This window comes from Pithys albifrons, chromosome 14 (assembly GCF_047495875.1).
Source record: "Pithys albifrons albifrons isolate INPA30051 chromosome 14, PitAlb_v1, whole genome shotgun sequence".
In the NCBI taxonomy this organism is placed as follows: Eukaryota; Metazoa; Chordata; class Aves; order Passeriformes; family Thamnophilidae; genus Pithys; species Pithys albifrons.
The window spans coordinates 6,099,697-6,117,766 of NC_092471.1; the positions used below are offsets into that span (position 1 = coordinate 6,099,697).

General features: G+C 60.7%; 3 protein-coding genes across 5 annotated transcripts; 1 reads left to right on the plus strand and 2 right to left on the minus strand.

Moving 5' to 3' along the window:
- Positions 1-700: 700 nt before the first annotated feature.
- Positions 701-5,554, plus strand: SRPX2 (sushi repeat containing protein X-linked 2). Its single transcript, XM_071569324.1, has 10 exons — positions 701-914; positions 2,652-2,735; positions 2,822-3,013; positions 3,123-3,299; positions 3,644-3,770; positions 3,870-3,991; positions 4,108-4,287; positions 4,417-4,550; positions 4,625-4,746; positions 5,063-5,554. Exons 1-10 carry the CDS (start codon positions 845-847, stop codon positions 5,241-5,243), a joined length of 1,389 nt encoding a protein of 462 aa, XP_071425425.1. The 5' UTR covers positions 701-844; the 3' UTR covers positions 5,244-5,554.
- A 649-nt stretch (positions 5,555-6,203) lies between these two features.
- On the minus strand, positions 6,204-14,082 carry SYTL4 (synaptotagmin like 4). Of its 2 annotated transcripts, none has more exons than XM_071569364.1 (17): positions 13,645-14,082; positions 12,753-12,885; positions 12,398-12,613; positions 11,771-11,880; positions 11,495-11,609; positions 11,238-11,342; positions 10,852-10,966; positions 10,654-10,744; positions 10,371-10,474; positions 10,175-10,261; positions 9,655-9,833; positions 9,363-9,465; positions 8,287-8,448; positions 7,785-7,890; positions 7,324-7,423; positions 6,581-6,789; positions 6,204-6,462 (listed from the first exon to the last, which is right to left on the minus strand). In XM_071569364.1, the coding sequence occupies exons 2-17, from the start codon at positions 12,860-12,862 to the stop codon at positions 6,320-6,322; spliced, it is 2,055 nt and encodes a 684-aa protein (XP_071425465.1). In that variant the 5' UTR covers positions 12,863-12,885; positions 13,645-14,082; the 3' UTR covers positions 6,204-6,319. The 2 variants fall into 2 exon arrangements, with proteins under 2 accessions (XP_071425465.1, XP_071425466.1); XM_071569365.1 differs by having other exon boundaries at positions 12,753-12,914.
- Positions 14,083-14,584: 502 nt separating this feature from the next.
- TRMT12 (tRNA methyltransferase 12 homolog) lies at positions 14,585-18,062 on the minus strand. 2 transcript variants are annotated; one of them, XM_071569366.1, is made up of 8 exons: positions 18,015-18,062; positions 17,352-17,423; positions 17,054-17,201; positions 16,787-16,976; positions 16,547-16,697; positions 16,359-16,468; positions 15,541-15,698; positions 14,585-15,470 (listed from the first exon to the last, which is right to left on the minus strand). In XM_071569366.1, exons 1-8 carry the CDS (start codon positions 18,059-18,061, stop codon positions 15,057-15,059), a joined length of 1,290 nt encoding a protein of 429 aa, XP_071425467.1. In that variant the 5' UTR covers position 18,062; the 3' UTR covers positions 14,585-15,056. The 2 variants fall into 2 exon arrangements, with proteins under 2 accessions (XP_071425467.1, XP_071425468.1); XM_071569367.1 differs by lacking the exon at positions 18,015-18,062 and having other exon boundaries at positions 16,787-16,959; positions 17,352-17,420.
- Between the last annotated feature and the right edge of the window lie 8 nt (positions 18,063-18,070).

An 18,070-nucleotide genomic window follows, 5' to 3' on the forward strand; every position in this document is an offset into this window, starting at 1 on the left:
GCTCTCACTGGCCTGGCCGCCACATAATTAGCCCATTGAGGCAGCGCGTCCTCCCCCCCTCACCACCCCAAGCCAATGCTCCTACCTGTCTGTGCCAGGCTCATCCCTCGTTTTTCCTTGCCCATTCAGTCCCGTGCTCCAGAGCCCAAATCCCAGGTGGCTCCTGCTTTGCCTCCCGCCTGACCCCAACCCAGCGGGATGTGGGGCGGGGGGTCCTAAGGAAGGCACTTCTTTACCTCTGCCTCACGGGGGCTGAACTTCAGCTGGAAAACAGACCCCATCTGGAAAGCGCTTGCCTCAAGAGCAGTTTCGGAGGCCGCCGTCTGCTGCAGAGCCTCTCCCTCCCCCCTCGCAAGAGGTGGGAAAAGGGTCCTGGCTCCTGCGGTTTTATGCTCGTCCCCCCCCCCCCCCCCCCCCCCGCCGACTAGTTCCAGGAGCCATGCAGAGCTGAACAGAGTCAGCTTGGCTCTCTCCTGTGTTTAAACAGGCCCCTGGCTCTTCTGCTTGCAGAGAAAAACCTCTTACAACCTTTTAAAACCTCGGAGAAGCAGGAGGAGCGTTGGAAAACGGGCGATGCGAGGACTTGTAATTTTTTACAATTTCATCATTTTGGGCCTGACTCACGACTTTTGAATGTTTGGGACGGGCAGCCAAGGGGGAAAGTAAGTTTGCTCAGCATCAGCAGCACGGCCAGGCAGGAGGGACAGACGTCTGTGCCGTGACAAGGCGACAGAGGGGGCCGTCGTCCTGCTTCCAGCCCCTCTCCATCCTCACCGGGGCTCGCGGCTACCCCTGACCCTGACCCAGCACAGCAGGTGAGCTGCCCGGGCCCCGGCCCCCCAGGATGGCACAGGAGGCGGCCCCCGTCCTGCTGGTAGTCCTCGCCAGGCTGGTGTCATCCACGTGGCACGAAGGTGAGTGCCGGGGAGAGCGGGCACAGTGGGGTGCCTGCGGATGGCAGCCTGCAGGGTCTCACTCCCGTCAGGGGTGCGTGGTGAAGAGGGAAGGTATTCGGGTACAGCGTTGCTGGGAGAACATCAGTGGCTGAGAGTATTGGGTGCCTGCGAGGGTGTGCTGTGGGGTGCAGGGAGGAACAGAGTGGGTGCTGGGAGGCACCCAGAGAGGAAAACCAGCCGCTCCATCACGACTCTGCCCGCAGGAGCGCAGCTTCCCTCTGACTCTCTGCTCCCACGGGGACCATTGGCCGGCAGATGTTTGCCTGGATGGAGCACTCAGTCCCCACTGCTGAGCAGCTGAATCAAGGCTCGCAAGCCTTGTTTGGGGGGAGTTTCCCCACACCCTGCTCCCATCTCCTCCCCTGACCATGCTGCCTGGCTGGCCACGCTGCCTGGCTAGTGCAGCCGGGGCTGTGACCTGATCCCAGGTGAGAACGGAAAGGCAGTGCCTGCATGAATAGAGAACATACCACTAAATGGCACATTTGCTTGTGGGGTCACAGTGCACTCCATCCCCAGGGCCCTGGGCATATCCCCTTGGGAAACATCCCAGCTCACCAGGTCACCAACACGTCCCCAGGGCCTGCCCCATGGGTACCATCTCTGTGTTTGCCCCCAGCACCTCTGCTCTCCAAGGCATCAGGACAGTGTGAAAAGGGCATCAGGATAAAAGGCTCTTGAAAAATGAGTGGACGACTTTTGGAAAGCAGTGAGAAGTCACTCTGTAGTAAACTTCACGTTGGAAAGATTTGTAATGGATTTTCCTCCCCGTGACGGCAGGGCTGCTGCTTGGATTGGCCCCGGCAGATATCCCCTTCCCAAAACCCAGAAGAGAGAGAAGGGGAGTTTGGGTGCAGCCACGATGGGACTGCCGCTTCGCCGGGGGTCCCTTCCCACGCTGAGCATTCCCGCCATGCCGGAGCAGGAGCGTGGTGGGGTGGGCTGGCGGCGAGGAGGGGGCAGCGCTGGCGGGGGCCAGCGGAAACGCTGCGGAAACGTGAGCTCAGTGCTGGGGAATGCCGCGGCCGGCCGAGGCGCCGAGGGGCCGCGGGGAAAGACGCCAGCCCTCTCCCCTGCATGGCTCTCTCCCCACTGGTGGGTTCCTTGCCCATGAAGACACAGTGTGGGCTAGAGTGGCCTGCAACGATGGCACAAGGTTGTCTTACCCCATCCCTGGGGCCCCTCTGTGCAGCATGGGTGGCGTAACAGCAGCTCTGGACAATCCCCTCCAGCAGCTTCATCCTTCCCTGAAGTACAGGCAAAGAGCTGCATCCCTGCGAGACCCTGGCTTGGCAGCGTGCTTCTCATCCCTTGCCTTGGCCAGGGGCTGGGCAGAAGAGTGTAGCTTTCTTCATTCCCTTGGGATGCCCCGTGGCAGTAACAGTGCCATGGGAGCGGGTGGAAGAACTTCCCAGCAGCACGAAGCTGGGGGTCAGTGCCAGCCCACTGTGTGCCAGCACCCGTTTCCTGCCATAACCACAGTTGCTCCTGGAACTGTTTAGTCTGCAGTTGGTGCCAGCACTCACCCATGTCACTGGGGACTGGGCTCACAATCTGCCCAGCTTAACTCTTGAGAGCAGCCCCAAGGACACAAGACAGGGTCTGCCTGGAGATGGGACTCCTTGAGGGGAGTTGTGGGATGTTTTGCAGCCATGAACCGCCCCACAGCCCCTTCCTCTCTTTCCTCCTCCCCAGGGTCTGGCTACTACACAGAGAGTCATACCAATGAGGTGTATGCAGAAGAAACACCCCCTGAGCCCGCTCTGGATTACCGTCGAGGTAACAGCATCCAACCCATCCTTTGGGACCTCACAGGGAAATTGAGGCACAGTATGGGCCTCCCTAACCTTCTTCATCTCCCACAGTGCCCCAATGGTGTGCCACACTCAACATCCACCGTGGAGATGCCACCTGCTACTCACCTCGGGGTAGCACCTACCGCAGCAGCCTGGGGACACGCTGCGAGCTGAGCTGCACCCGCGGGTACCGGCTGGTGGGTCCCAGTGCTGTCCAGTGCCTGCCCAACCGCCACTGGTCTGGGATGGCATACTGCCGACGTGAGTGTGCCCAGCTCTTGCCTTGCCAGCATTGCCACAGGACCCCACAGAGGCAAGTCCTGGGCACTCTGCCCACTTGCATGACCCCTCTTTGTTTTCTCTATCCCAGAAATCAGGTGCCATGTGCTGCCGGCAGTGCTGCGAGGCTCCTATGCGTGTTCAGCTGGAGTGCAGATGGATTCCCACTGTGACTACACCTGCCTGCCCGGCTACCAGCTGGAGGGCGACCGGAGCCGCATCTGCATGGAGGATGGGCGCTGGAGTGGGAGCGAGCCAATCTGTGTAGGTAAATTTTCATCCCATGCTGCTGGGGCACACAGGAGCCTGTGACCCTCCATCCCTGGTGTGTCTACAGATGTCACCCACATCCAAAATGGGCATTGCCAGGTGCTGGCTCTTGCACCTCCCTAACCTTGGGCTCCCTGTCCCATCTGCTCCCTCTGGTGCCATAAGCCCCAAAGCACGGAGATCAGCTCTGAACTGGGGCACTACTGCCGGTCCCAATGGCTTCAGGGTGCCAGAGCTGTGTGCAGCATCCCTAGGGTGGGGTGGTTCAGCACCAGGGCTGGTGTCTGGCTTTTGTAGCCAGCATCCACAGGTTCCCCAACACCCTCTTCTCCCTGTGGGCAGACCTGGAGCCTCCCAAGATCCGCTGTCCGGACTCCCGGGAGCGGATAGCCGAGCCAGGCAAGCTGACTGCAACTGTCTACTGGGACCCTCCGCGCGTAAAGGACTCTGCTGATGGTGTCATCAAGAGGTGAGAGCGGAGGTGCCACAGGCATGCCAGCAAGAGCTGGAGGCCATGCTGCATGCCCCTGCCTGAGGCCTGGTGGAGAAACCTGTCTGCTGGGTTCAGGGTGATGCTGCGGGGCCCGGAGCCAGGCTCTGAATTCCCTGAAGGAGAGCATGTGATCCGCTACACCGCCCATGACCAGGCGTACAACCGAGCCAGCTGCAAGTTTAGTGTTCGTGTCCAAGGTGAGTGGGCTCTCCTGGGGCTCCTGGCTGTATCCTCCTGACCCCAGCCTTGACACCCCATGGCTGGGGCTGTTCTCCCTCTCCCTCAGCCTTCACCCAACTCCCCTCTTTCACAGTGAGACGCTGCCCTGTCCTGAAGCCTCCACAGAATGGGTACATCTCCTGCACCTCTGATGGCAACAACTATGGTGCCACCTGCGAGTACCTGTGTGATGGGGGCTATGAGCGCCAGGGCACCTCACTGCGGGTCTGCCAGTCCACCCAGCAGTGGACAGGCTCCCAGCCCCTTTGTGCACGTAAGTGGTGTGGAAAGGGCAGGACCTGTCCACGCTGATGCCTGGTACTTTCGGGGGAATGCTGCCCAGCAGGGCAAAGGGGGGTTGGGGGACACAATGGCACCTCCCCATACACTTATCTTGCCCCAGCCATGCAGATCAACACAGCTGTGAACTCAGCTGCCAGCCTGCTGGACCAGTTCAATGAGAAACGCCGCCTCTTCGTCATCTCAGCCCCTGACGCCTCTAACCGCTACTACAAGTTGCAGATCTCCATGTTGCAGGTGAGGAGAACCTCCTGCTGCTTCCCTCCCTACCTCCACCTCCATCACAGCCTCACTGCCTCTCTCCTCCACAGCAAGCTGCCTGTGGGCTGGACCTGCGCCATGTCACCACCATTGAGCTGGTAGGGCAGCCCCCACATGAGGTGGGACGCATCCGCGAGCACCAGCTGTCCCATGGCATCATCCAGGAACTCAGGTAGGGCAGACTGGAGGCAGTGCCTGCAGAGCTAGGTGCCTGTGGGGGGGGGGATGGGGAAACAAGAGATGGCAAAGCATGAGGTTGCAGTTGGATTCATGGACAGTCCCTTCCTCCTGCACCAGAGGGCCTTGGGTAAGGGAACTCCCAGCAAATCTGAATGCAGCATCACCAGAGCCCCCCCCAGTGCTCACAGCCTCGAGGAAGAGGTGGAAGCCCCCACTTACAGGGAAACCTGACGGTTGCATGAAGTGGACAGACTCAGCCGTCAGTGCAACCACCCAACCCTGACCGGTGACCCCTCCTGCACCCCCAGGCAGTTCCTGCACCTCACCCGTTCCCACTTCAATGCGGTGCTTTTGGACAAGGCGGGCACCGACCGAGAGCGCTACATCGCCCCCATCAGCCCCGATGAGCTCTTTGTCTTCATCGACACGTACATGCTGAGCGAGAGGGAGGCAGCCCGGCGGGCACAGACTGGGGACCCCTGTGAGTGAGCCAGCGCCACACCCCCTCCACTGCCCTCAGGGGATGGAACCTTCCTTTCTGCTTTTCTAGTTGTCCACCATAGAGGAGGAACAGGGTGCCAAGGACCTCCAGAGAAGGGGAGCCCCTCTCTGGCTGGTCTGGCACAGAGAGGTGAATGGGGATGGGGACAGGGGCCCTGTGCCAGAAGCATCCCCACTGCCCAGCAGCCAGGAGCTGTCTTTGGCTGAGGGGTGGAATGGCTTGGCTTGGCTTGGCCAGGACGGTGGTGGGGGAGACAGTGGAGTGCCCCTGCTCAAATCCCAGGGCAGGGGGGAGACATGGATCCAGAGCAGAGGAGAGTGGGCAGGGCAGGTAGGGCAGGCAGGGCAGTAGTGCAGCAGCCTCTAGCACAGCAGCTTTGGCCTCCCCATGGACAGCCCCACCCCTGCATCACCCTCCCATGCAGAAATCCCTTATTAAAAGCAAATGGCCCCACACTCAGCAGAGCTTGTAGCAGCCAGCCAGCAATGCAGCCCACCCCGAGGGCTCGCCCTCCTCCCTGCCTCTCGCTTTCCCCTCCCACCACCCATAGGGCACCCTTCCTGAAATAAATAAATTTGTATAAAAAGTCAGCGCTGGCAGATGTGTTGCCGAGAGGCCCTGAAAACAAATGTTTCCTAGGGACCATGACCCCCAGCTCTCCCAAGATGACTCCACACGGCTCTCTATCCTGGTCCCTGCAGATGGGGCTGGGTTGTGCACATTGAGGAGGGTGTAGAGGACAGGGAGGGAGCAGAATGTGAAACAGAGAGGGTGGGATGAAGAATGGAAAGAAATAAAAACCCAATGACATTTCAAAGCACTTTTGCCTTGGGGGGAAGAAGGGAGGATCCATAAGGACTCCAGTTCAGCCTGAAATCTGGTGCAAGGCTTAAGACAAAAGGAAAACCCTTTAAACAAAGCTAGGCCAAGAAGACTTTCTGCCCAAGCCTGTTTAGAGAAGGTCATGTTTATTAAAGAAAAAAAAATACAACCCACGTTTGGCACCCCTGCCAGACCCTGCAGTGAGTGTGGCTCCGGAGCAGCCGAGTCCTGGTGCTGCATCCTACCGTCTCAGCTTAGCCATGGTGGAGCGGAGCTGGAGCGTCCCCTCTGCCCACGAGCCTGGATATTGGCACATCTTCTGCCACAGGTTCAGCTCCTCACCCATGGAGTCCATCCAGTCCACAACCTGCCCATTGCTCATGCCTGGGAGAAAGGATGGATGTGGGCAGAAGTCACGGCCAGAGCAGGCTCCTGCTCACAGTGCAGCAGTCTCAAGCAAGCCTGCTTGTCCCCAGGGTTTGATGGGACCCGAGCTACTCACCATTGCCCACCCCCAGACGGACACCCCCGAGGAAGTCATTGCTGGACAGCGGCTCCCGGTCCCAGACCGTCAGCTCCAGGCAGATGTGCTGCAGGTCCTCAGGGTTGATACCATTGTAGACAAAGGTGTGGTTGTAATGAGGGTTCAGGGTCTTCTTCACGACAGGCGTCTTCCTCTTGGAGGCTTTGTTTTTGTGCGGCAGGAGGTAGCTGGGGGAAGCAGTCCCTTGAGTTAGCAGCATATGGGCAAAGTGCCTCTTTCTCCAGGTGCTGGGGGACCTCGGCACCCCAGGACCTGGTCTGGACCCCCTCTTCTCACCTTCCCTGATATGGCTCAGGAAGGATCATGACACCCTGCATGGGGTGGTGTCTTCCCTGCCTCCTGAAAAGCCACACAGCAGACTGCAAGTGATCTGAGGAGGGCAAGGACTGGAGCCTCCCCACCCATAGTCATGCTGCCTCATGGCATGGTGACCTCTAGGAAGACAACTGGATGGCAAATAGAGCCCTGCCTTGCACAGAGCCTCTCACCACGACATCTCAACCAGTCAAAATCCGGAAGAGCACCTGCTACCAAAAGCATCTTGTCTCTGCTCAGATGGTGACTCTCAGGGTACCAACACAGGCAGTGGAGGGCAGCTAATGGAGAGACCGTGCCCTCTTCCAGGTCCCTATGGCAGTGTTGGGAAAACAGCCAGGGAGGACAGTGCCTTCATCGCTCTCCCATCCAGGACCCTCACTCACCCCTTGACAAAGCTGTCTGAGGTCCCCCCAGATTTGGCAGCTGTGAGGTTCTTGGCTTCTTTGATCCAGACCTGGAGCTCACCGCCTTCCCCCGTTTTGCCTAGGAAAAACCCAACACATCAATTACTCAACCTTACTTTCTACCACCACAGACTTCTGGAAAGATCCTGCTGAACACCACTGGTCCCAGGGGTAGGTGCAGACCCCAGGCTGGCATTTCCTCTTGCCTTCTCCAGTACCACCCCTGCCTGCTGAGGCGAAGGTGGACAATTGCCTTATGCAGGTCCAGCCCCAGGGAAGCACTGGGATGGCTCAGCCAGCCTGAGGACAGCCAGGTCTGCCCTGACCCAGAGCAGCCTTGCAGATATTGGACAGAAAGCTGCAGTGACACTATGCCAGCTCACATGGCCATGTGCAGATCCTGCAAGGCTGCACAGACATCCTGGAGCTCCAGCACTTACCTTTCCTGCCATTCCCAGCCCCAGGGTGCTTGACAGATGGAATGTACTTCATGGAGACGACCAGCTCCCCCTTGTATTGGTGGAGACCAGCAGCATCTGCCCCAGTCTGTGAAGAGATGAGACTTATCAAACACTGCAGGGAGGCCATGGCAGACATGGAGACAGCCTGGCCCGCATGCAGCACCTCCCCAGAATGGGACAAAGGGCTTGGCTTCTCCTACATGTGGCTGCAAACCCTCTCCAGCGCTACTAGATCAGCCCAGCTCCTTTGGGATCTTATTTTGACTCAATCACCTGAGGAGAAGGAAGGAAACAAGGCTCAAGGCAGATCTGCCCTTTTGCTACAACAGCAGTGCTTCTGGGGTCTTCATTTCTCCAAAGATTTGATTAGGCACAAGCCTTTTGGCAGCTCTCAGAGGAGGTCTCTGCACCCCTCTGCCCACCGAGGGCTATACCCCTCAACAGAGCCAGGCAAGGCAGGCTGCAGGCAGCAGGGGCACACCTTGCCATGCAGGGGCAGGAACTCCTCCAGGTGGCTGTCAAAGTTCCAGGCATCCAGTGGCACCTCCACTTCCCCCAGGAACGTGTTGCGGCCAAAGCGATCATGGTGCCAGACTGAGAACTGCAGCGTCCTCGTGAGCAGGAGGGACTTGTTAATCTCATACTAGGGAGAGACACAGGAGAACCACCAATGAGCAGGCAGCAGCAGGCAGGGACAGGCTTGGCACACACCATCAGCCACAGCTCTCAGTCAGGAGAGGAGACAGGTCTGAAGAGTAATGGATTCACACAGGAGCCTGTTCTTTCTTTCCACTGCCTGCTGAAACCTCAGAGTCCTGGGGCAGTGGTGCAGGAGCCCGTGCTCTCCAGGCAGATAGACCTCAGAGCCAGGACTCATGGCAACTGGCCACCCATCCCACCACAAGCAGAGCTCTGCCAGCCCACCAGGTCTCAGGGGGTCAGAGCACAAAACCTTAGCAAACCTGGTTGTGAGAGCCTAAAAACCAAACCACAGCTCCCACTTCCTCATGTCTGAGAGTGCCTGGCCTCAGTGATGCACTGCCAGGCTCAGGGTCAGAGTCAGCCAGTCCCACCATCCCACAGTGGCTGCAGCAGGGCCAGTGAAGGACAGTGCAAAGCTGCTATGCCCTGGTGCCCTGAACTGCCTTATTTCTGCCTCTGCAGCTGTGCTGCCCTCCCTTCCAATGTAGGGAGTGCAGGTTACCAATGTAACCTGTTTCCAGTGGCCTGGAAGCCTTTGCCATGGAACAAAATGTCCAGGGTAAGCAGGATGCCCCAGCTCTGGGGAATGCCAGAAGAACCAAGGACAGATCCTGTGATAAGTTCGCCACTACAGCTGTGCCTTCATCCCACCATGGCACTGGGACTTGACACCATGGCCAGATCAGAGCACCGACCCAGTCTGGGAGTGAGTTTTTCCAGCTTTCAGGGTGCAGTCTCTGGACATCAGTCCTCTGTAGATCCCCTGCCTCAAAGTTAGGAGCCCAACTCTAAACTGGCATGTTCCAGCAGCATCTCCAGGACTGAGTATTTGCACCTCAGCCCATCCCTACTCACCTTCAGCAGCTCATTGTACAGGGGGTTGACGGTGTTGCGTTTGATTGTCGTCTTGCGTTTCCCTTGCCGGGATTTGTCAGGCAGGAGGTAGGTCTTCACATACCTGAAGGGAGGAACAGGCAGCACTTCACCAAACTCCCCGAACAATTAACCATCCCGAGCTCCCCAGGGCAACCCCTGACTCCCTGCCTTGCCAAGAGCCCCCATTTACAGCTCCCATCTCTGGTGGGCACCCCACAACCCAGCTGGGCACCACCAGTGGTGCCACCAGCCATCGCCCTCCGTCTCTCACGGGTTGGAGCGCTTCTTGCCCTCATCCCCATAGGCCAGCTGACGACACTCCTTCACGTGAATGAACAAGGTCTGCGTCTTCTCCTCGTAGCTCAGGGAGAAGGAGATGCCCCCAGTGACTGCCACACTGCCGAAGTCACCGGCCTCGCTGTAAATGCTGACCATGCTCCCCAGTGTGCTCTGGAAGACATGGCAGGCTTAGCTGGTACAGCATCCCTTGATGGCTCCCCTCTTCATCCTCAGCAAGGCTACTTCACATGCCTCCTCTGCACAGCCGCCCTCACCCACTGTGGCTGGGAGAGTACTTCCCACCTGCACAGAGGTTCCCTGGAAGAGAACTGAGTCTCTGCATTTCAATTCCTTTCAACGGGAGGAAGCCGCCATGCCTCTGGCTCTTGCCCCTGCAGCCCAGGAGCTGCCTATCCTGCCTTTCTCCCACCAAACCCATCAGCATGGCCTTTCTCCATCATTCCTCCCTGCAGCAGAGCAGAGCAAAGCACAGCCACTCCACGGGGACTCACTGAGGAGGTGCCGCTGCGCATGCTGCCCCGGGCCACCCGCTGCCGGTGGATCTCCACCAGGTTGTCGATGTCCTCCTCCTCCTCCTCCTGCAAGGAGGGAAACAAGGCAGCTCTGTGGGAAGCAGCAGGGCACAGCCAGCCAGATACCCGGCTCCTCCACCTGGCAGCCATCTTCGTGGCACTCTGAGGGTCTTACCAGCTCTGTGTTGAGGCCAGGGACTGACTTGCTCCTGTCTCCCAAAGAGTTGCCTTCCCCCATGAGGTCCTCAGGGCGCAGGTCGATCACTGACTTGGTGTAGTCTGCACAAGAGGTGGTGAGCAGGAGGCAGCAGCACGGCACAGGACTAGCAGAGCCCTGCTGCTTTCTCAAGCAAAGGGCTGCCCCAGCTGCTCCAATCTGCACTGAAAGCCCACCACAGCCCAGGGAGGAGCAGCTGCCCACCCCTGGCTGTGTCCCCTCACACCTATGCAGCCCTCACCTGCAGGCCTCACCACCCGCCGGGTGTTCTTCTTGAATATCGTTTCATGCTCATCAACCAAGGCACTGCTGCGAGTCCCTGTGGTGGCATCCTGGGGAGGAAATGTCCTATCAGAGCAGGGCAAGGCTGGGCACCCCACATGATTCCCAGCCTCATGCCTCAGGACAGGGCTGAGCCTGCTGGAGCAGCATCACGCACCCGTCTGTCAGACAACGCATTTTTGGAGCGGAGAGGGAGGGTCAGACTGGAGGCAGCAGGTCCTGCTGGTGCAGCAACCTGTTTTGCAGTGACAGCTCTCTCCAAGGAGTTACTCCTGCAAAGACATGGAAAGGTCTGTCCCAGGCCACAAGTATAGCTGGGAGAGCAACTACTGGCCAGAAAGCAGCACCTCCACACAGGCTCCCTGGAGGCACATGAACTCCCTGCAGCACCCCAGCCTGGGAGCAGGGGGTATGCCTGCCCAGGGACAACTTTCAGCCCAGCCAGGGGAGCCAGCTCCCCTTCCCTAGACACACTTCAGATGAAGGTTCTCAACCTTTGCCAGCCAGTCTTGGCAAGGACAACCTACCCAGGAAGCCCCTCACCTGCCCCCATCACCAGGACTAGATCTGTAGCCATCCAGGCTCATGTTTTCCATGGACTCTGTGTCACTTTTGCCATCCCGAGGGTCTGAGGCATCTGGAAACAAACTGCAGGCAAACAAAACCACAGGTATGTCCTGTTTGGCAAGGAGGTTGGTCTGAGAGAGCTTCTGCGCCACCAATGATCCGAGCAGGGCTCCCATCCCTGCAGCAGATGAGGGCTGGTGCCTAAAGCAGGGGGTAGAGCAGGGATTTTTTACCTGGACCCCTCCCAGGGTACAGGGGGGCTTGGCTGCCGGGCTGTGGCGGAGCTTTTGGGCTCACCAAGCTGAGCTTTCTGTAGAAGTGTTTGTCCCACAGTCTCTCTTTTGCTGGCTATAAGGAGAGAGGCATCAGGAGGACTCCTGCTCCAAACCCATTGCCTGAAGCAGGAGTTGCTCCCATCCAGCTCCACACTGGGCAGAACTGCACTGGGGAAAGGGGGAGCATCCCAGATGCCCAGGCTGTGTGAAAAGGAGTCACTGTGGCATCCCTACCTGCCGGCCTGTGCCGCAGGGACAGCCGCACCATGTCGCTACCCAGGTGGTTGGCAAAGCGATGGACCCTCTGGTCGTAGAACCAGTCACCAGTTGTCTTCTTCAGCTCACTGCATGTCAGGGAGGTGGTGGGGGACAGTCAGGGGCAGTGGAAGCCTGATCCCTGCACCAACCCACCCTTAGTGGTGCCACCACCCAAGAAGAACACAGGTACAGTGGGCATGATTGGCAAGCGACTGGGCAGAGACAATTCTCTGGGTAGCTGACAGGCTCAGCTACATCCCCAGCAAACATGGGAGCAAGACAGTTTTGTATGACAAGGGAGGCCAAGGGGAGGAAACCTGGGATGCCTGAAACACAAGCTGTGCACGGGGCAGTGGGGGATTCCTGAGTCAAGTAAAGGCAGGGGAAGGAGCGAGGTGGGCATGGAGGAGACACAAGATTGGGGTATGACCCAGTTCTCTATTACCCAACCATGGGAACCCACTCTGGAAGCAAAAGCAGTCAGCTGTCCTGAGGTGAAGAGGACCAGCTGGGCTAGGAAAGGCTGGCCATGGGATATCAAGCTGGGGAGACTGGGAAGATGAAGGGGACAGACACTTCTGCCACTTGTCCATGGGTACTCACGCCTCCTTGGTGCAGACTTTGCAGCGCCAGGAGCTGTTGGGGCTGTAGAAACGGCAGTCCCGACACACCAAGTGGTTGCAGCCCCGGCAGGTGTTGGCCTTGGGGCTGATGCGGCCCAGGCTCTGCTGGCAGCGGGCGCAGGTCCGCTCGCTGTAGCGCTGGCTGCCCCGCTTGGCTCCCTTGCGACGGATCTCCAGCAGCTCATTCTTCAGGCGCCTGCTCAGACCCGACACCGGGAGCTGTCAGAGCCACCCGGGACCCCAGATAACCTCCATCACCAGCACTCTCACTCCTCCACCCACTTCCTGAGCAAAGCGGGGAACCAGCACCTGCCCAGCCCCAGTCGGGTCCACACCTGATCCTCCTCTCCTCTGCTTTGCGAAGCTCCTCGTCGCGCTGCAAGACCTGCAGGATCAGTTCTCTCTCCGCGTCCGACAGGAAGGACAGATCCACGGCTTCCGACATTGCTGCACCTGAGATCGCTGGCCCTGTCCAGACGCGGCCAGATGTGTCCGTGCTGGGGACATGCCAGCCGCTGAGAACAGCCCCGTGCGCGCTCCCGGGGCCGGACCGGATCGCGGCACGCAGGACACCGGCCCGCCCGCCGCCTCCGCCGCCCTGCCCCGGGTTGGGCTCGGGCCGCCTGCCAGCCCCGCCGCCCCGGTGACCTCAGCCGGCTCCGTGGGACCGCGCTGACGCCCAGCACCCGCGGGCAGCCCCGGCAGGAAGGAGCCGCCCCGGGCTGCCGCTCCCACGGACCCAGCGGGGCTCGGAGCTGCCCGACCCCCGCGGAGCCGCCGGGAGCGGACACGCACCCCGAGCCGCGGCGGGGGCAGGATCCGGTCTGGAGGCGCCGGCACCGGGACCCGGGTGGCCGCGGCCGCTCCAACCCGACGGAGCCGGGGGGTTGCAGCCCATTGCCCGCTGCCCGCTACCCGCCGGGATGGACCTTCCCGTCCTGCAGCCGCGCCCCGGGGAAGAAAGGGAGACGCGACGGACCGCGGGCTTCTCTCTGTCGAGGGGTTCGGGGCCTCCGGGACTGCACTTGCAGCGCGGCCACCGCGGAAGGGACCGGCCTCCGCCCCGGGACACCGCAGTTCGACCCCCTGATCACAGAGGGACCCCCGGCACCCCCCGACACCCCATGAACCGAGGGATCCCCGGCAGCCCCCGTCCATGGGGGGACTTCCGCTACCCCCCGACGCCCCATCCGCGGACGAACCCCCAGTCCCACGACCCTCCGGTACCTGCAGCGGCTCCGGCTGGCGCCTCCCGGCAGCGGGAGGGGGAGCCGGGCGGGAGGGGGGGCGGTGCCGGCGCCTTAAAGGAGCCGCGCCCGCCGCACCTGCGGAACCGACGGGGCGGCCCGTGCGGGAGGTGGTGCCCGCCCCCTCCAGCCCTTTCCTCCGCTCCCCTGGCTAGGATGCCCCTGCTGGAGCTGCAGCTCCACCACAGCGGGACGCTTTACATGCACGGCCGAACAGGGGGCGGTGCCGCACGGCGCTGGCTGGGAGCGCAGCTGCTCCCGAGGAGCACAGAGCCCTCCGCTACCCGAACCGTGGGAGGCCCTCCAGGGGTCTCCAGGGAAAAGGACTGAGACCCCAGCAGCGAGGCCGTGGTGTTCTCCCGCCGCAAGGCTCCAGCCTGTGCCCTTGTCCTTCGTGGCAGAGATACGGTCCCGGCAGGGCTCCTCGTCGCAGCCCAGAGCGGCACAGGCAACACGGGAACGAAATGTGAGCACACGCGGCAGGACGAGGCGTGGGGCTCACACCCGCGGGGAGGTGGCTTCTCACCATGCAGGTCCTGCAGGGGAAGTCAGCTGGGAGCAGCCCCAAGCAAACGTGAGGACGCAGCTCTTCCCACAGTTTCGGCCGCACCCCGGGGCTCCCTGCCCCGAAACAGGGGAGAGTCAAAGGCTCCCAGCCCTTCGGGAAGCGATGGGACGCTGACACAGGAAAAAACATGGGGATGCCAAAGGGTCAGTGAGAACTCCCTCATGGGGCAGAGGTTCTCTCCATCAGGAGTACACACATGGCACTTAGAGGGCTTTGGGATTGCTGACAGAGGATGCCAACAGAGGCATTGCTCTCTGAGCCCCTCCATACACCTCCCCGGGATCGAGCCTTCCTAGGCCAGACCCTCACGCTTGCAATGGTGTTCACATTTAAACTGAATACCAACAAGAGAGGGGAGAAGCATCCTTATTTCTGCAAAAACGTAAGAAACTGAGATACACAGACCTGTTTCCTATAAATAAAAAGCATGTTGGTAAACATGAACACAAAGCCTGTCCCTGACCTGCTGAAACAAATCCAGCAGGAACCTGAGGTTTCTCATGCCTCCAGTTCTCTCCTATGTGAAAATGGGGCTGAAAGTGCCACGTGTCCAAGATCCAGGCAGCGACTGGCAGAGTCAGGGCAGGACAATCCTAGTTCACTCCATCCTCGGCCTGGATCCTGGAGGGATGTCCGGTGGGAACACATCCCTGGCTGTCCTGGGCACAGGGAGTCACTGCTGGTCAGTGCTGCCACTTGGGAATGAGGGGACATAAGGCACATCCAGGCTGGCAGCAGGACACTGCTGGTAGCATCTCCCTGCTCCCAGTGCTCTGATACCACCATTCCATGGGAGCTGGAGCCCTTCCAGGGCCTATGCCCAGCTATGTGGGCAGCACTGGCCGGCACTCGAGGTCCAGCACGAGGTGATGCACATGGGGTGCGTAGGACTTCACTGCCTCCACGTGCAGGATGCTGGTGCGCCATGGCCACCCGTGCAGCTCTGCCAGCAGCCCCTGGATCCGTGTTGCTGTGGCTTCAGCCCACCTCTTCCACTCAGCTCTGACCCTCGCCCCCACTGTCCCCTTTCCAGTGTCCTCCATTGGGTGCTGCGCCTCTTGAGATCCCTGCTCAGCCAGCAGGACTGGGGGCGGTGCAGGGGGAGTCTCCACGTTGTGGTGGATGTGGAGAATCCCACCTGTGTCCTTCTTCAGGACACGGCAGGCCACCGGCCAGCCTCCCTCCGAGCTGGGAATCAGCCCCAGGTTCACCCGGTCCGCCGTGTCCCGCAGCTCCAGCTGGAGGAGAGGGGAGGTGAGGGGATGCCAAGTGAGGATGGGGGCCCGCGGCCGGGGCGGCAGCGCTCACCTGCCGGCTGTCCCCGTGGTGGACACGGCACCGATCCTGCACCCCGTTCAGCACCAGAGCCCTGCGCAGAGCCTCCACAGCATGGACATTCCACTCACAGGCGTGGACAAAGGCAGCTCCCGCATGAACCAGGAACGGCAGCGTGAAATAGCCAATGCCTGCGGGCAGGAGGTGGCAGAGGCTGAGGGCAAGGACCTTCTGGGGATCCACACTCCTCCCTGGAGGCAGGGTGGGATGCATGTTGCCACGCCAGCCCTCCAAATCTGCTTTGCTCCATGTTGAAATGAGCCCAAATGCTGGAGAAATGGAAATTCATCCCTCCCACCTCTGCAAAAGCAAAATCTGTCTTGAAAAATGTTTAGAGGAACTTATTTTACCTTCAGTCTTTGTCATCAGCTCAAAACCTGCCCTGCTTCCACTCTGTGAAGCAGTGCCCAGACGAGCATATAATTAAACAAGGGCAGTTTTGTGGGTGCCACATCCTTTCAGTGTGACACAAATTGGAAGCACTGACTGCCCTTAGCACAAAACAGCGGCAAATCTTTTCCCTGGATCCAAATGTATAGCAGCACTCTGCAGAGCCTGAGGGCAGGGTTGTCCTATGTGTCCAAAGGCAGCAGGGACACAGGAGGGACAGAAGTGCAAGGATAGCTGAGGGCTCACAAACAGGGCAGGAGCTCTAACTCTGGATATTTTTCACTCCAGGCAAGCTGGAAATAATGTTTCACATCCATCTGGATGCCATCAGCACCTGCCTCACTGCTCTCTGCCTGCCCCCACCAGCCCGCCCTGCCAAACCCATCCTCCATCTCCCTTACCTGCATAGAGATCCACCAGGACCTCCCCGGAGCAGGGAAGCGAGGCCACCCGCAGCTTCTCCGTGATGTTGCCCGGTGAGAACATGCACTTGGTCACGTCGAAGGTGTACCTGGAAGAGCCCACCAGGATGGGGAAAGCAGCCCCTTCCCTGCACCATCCACTTCCACCACCATGGCTTCTGCCCTACCTGATCCCATTGTCCACGTGCTCCACCCAGCCATCCTGGCCCAGCAGCAGGGTGACACTGGGCGTCCGCTCCCCGTCTGGCAACACCCGTCCTCTCCTGGCCACCCGCCGGGCACCCAAAGCTGAGGCAACAGCCTCCCAGAGCGCCGGACCTGCAATTCACCCATCCCAGGAGATTTGGGAAAGGACAGGGCAGGATCTGTGGGCAGGATCAGGGCAGGCAGACCACGTTCCCCCTTACCCAGCCTCTCCCACAGCGCAGCCCTGAAGCTGTCTTCGCTCAGCAGGACCAGGTCTCCGTGCCGCTGCCAGGCATGGGGCACATCCCGCTCCAGCTCCTCCGACCAGCACCCGCCCAGCAGGCGCCGCAGCTCATCCCGCAGCTTCTGGGCAGGCGCCCGCCGGCGGAATGCCCTGGAGGGGACAGGGTCCTGCTGCAGGAATGTGGCACATGGGGCTGAGACCCCACCGACCCACGCAGGCCTTAGGCCAGGGGGGCTCTCCTGACCTGAATCCACACCAGCTCACAGGGCACCTCTGGGGGCAGGCACAGCTGGGAGAGCTTCTCCTCCAGCACGGGCAGTGCCATGTGGCCCCCTGGCACCTGCTGCAGGCGGTAGCGCCCATCCAGCAGCTGCTCCTCTTCCAAACGCTCCCTGCAAGGCCAAGGCATCGTCAGGCCCTTCCCAGCCCCACAGACCCTCCTGGTGCAGGGCTGGCCCTGTGACCCTCCTCCCAGCCAGGCCTGCTACAGCTGCTGGAGCACCACAAGGCCCCTATTCCCCCCTGGCTCCCGTTCCCCTCACCTGAGGCGCTGGGCAAGCCGCCGCTCCGTGGCTAGTGCAGGAACAGGGATGGGGATGTCCTTGGCTTCCATCCTGCCAAGCCAATCGGGCACAGGGTGTCAGGCTGGCCAGGGACAGCAGGGGCTAAGGGGACTGGGAACAGGGTGACCGGGCTGGGGGTGGTGCCCCAGGGAACGGAGCACTCTGGGGTAGGGGAATTGATGGGATGGGACGGGACGGGACGGGACGGGACGGGGTGGGATGGGATGGGATGGGATGGGGTGGAATGGGATGGGGTGGAATGGGATGGGACGGGGTGGAATGGGATGGGACGGGACGGGGTGCCTGGCAATGGGATACCCCAGGGGATCGGGTGCCTGCGGCAGGTAGAGTACTCCAGAGGAGGGGTACACCAGGGGTGGGGTGTCCCAGGGGATTGGAAGAATGGGGTACCCTGGGAGTGGGGAACCCGGGGATGGGGTGTCTGAAGGGATGGAGTGCCCTGGGATCGGGGTTCTTGGGAATGGGGTGCCCAGGGGCGGGATACGCGGGGGACTGTGCCTCAGGGTGGTGCTCCAAGAGCCGGCACTCCTGTCCGGCTGTGCCGAGAGGGCTCCCCGAGGCCGCCGCAGCCCCCGGGTCGGGGTCCCTGTCCCGGTCCCAGTCCCGGCGCCGCGCTCCTACCGCGCGTTTCCCGCCGGAGCACTTTCCGAGAGCGCCGCCGCCGCCATAGTTCCCAC

Excerpts from the sequence above, each read along its gene's own strand:
- SRPX2 (XM_071569324.1), top strand. The coding sequence starts at position 845 with ATGGCACAGGAGGCGGCCCCCGTCCTGCTGGTAGTCCTCGCCAGGCTG. Across the intron at positions 3,771-3,869 it reads GCTGATGGTGTCATCAAGAG|GGTGATGCTGCGGGGCCCGG; the intron begins GTGAGAGCGGAG and ends TGCTGGGTTCAG. Across the intron at positions 4,288-4,416 it reads CTCCCAGCCCCTTTGTGCAC|CCATGCAGATCAACACAGCT; the intron begins GTAAGTGGTGTG and ends ATCTTGCCCCAG.
- SYTL4 (XM_071569364.1), bottom strand. The coding sequence starts at position 12,862 with ATGTCGGAAGCCGTGGATCTGTCCTTCCTGTCGGACGCGGAGAGAGAA. Across the intron at positions 11,343-11,494 it reads GTACCCTGGGAGGGGTCCAG|TTTGTTTCCAGATGCCTCAG; the intron begins GTAAAAAATCCC and ends GTTTGCCTGCAG. Across the intron at positions 10,475-10,653 it reads GCGGGTGGTGAGGCCTGCAG|ACTACACCAAGTCAGTGATC; the intron begins GTGAGGGCTGCA and ends CCTCTTGTGCAG.
- TRMT12 (XM_071569366.1), bottom strand. The coding sequence starts at position 18,061 with ATGGCGGCGGCGGCGCTCTCGGAAAGTGCTCCGGCGGGAAACGCGCG. Across the intron at positions 16,469-16,546 it reads CACGTGGACAATGGGATCAG|GTACACCTTCGACGTGACCA; the intron begins GTAGGGCAGAAG and ends GGGCTCTTCCAG. Across the intron at positions 15,699-16,358 it reads CCTGGTGGATCTCTATGCAG|GCATTGGCTATTTCACGCTG; the intron begins GTAAGGGAGATG and ends TCCTGCCCGCAG.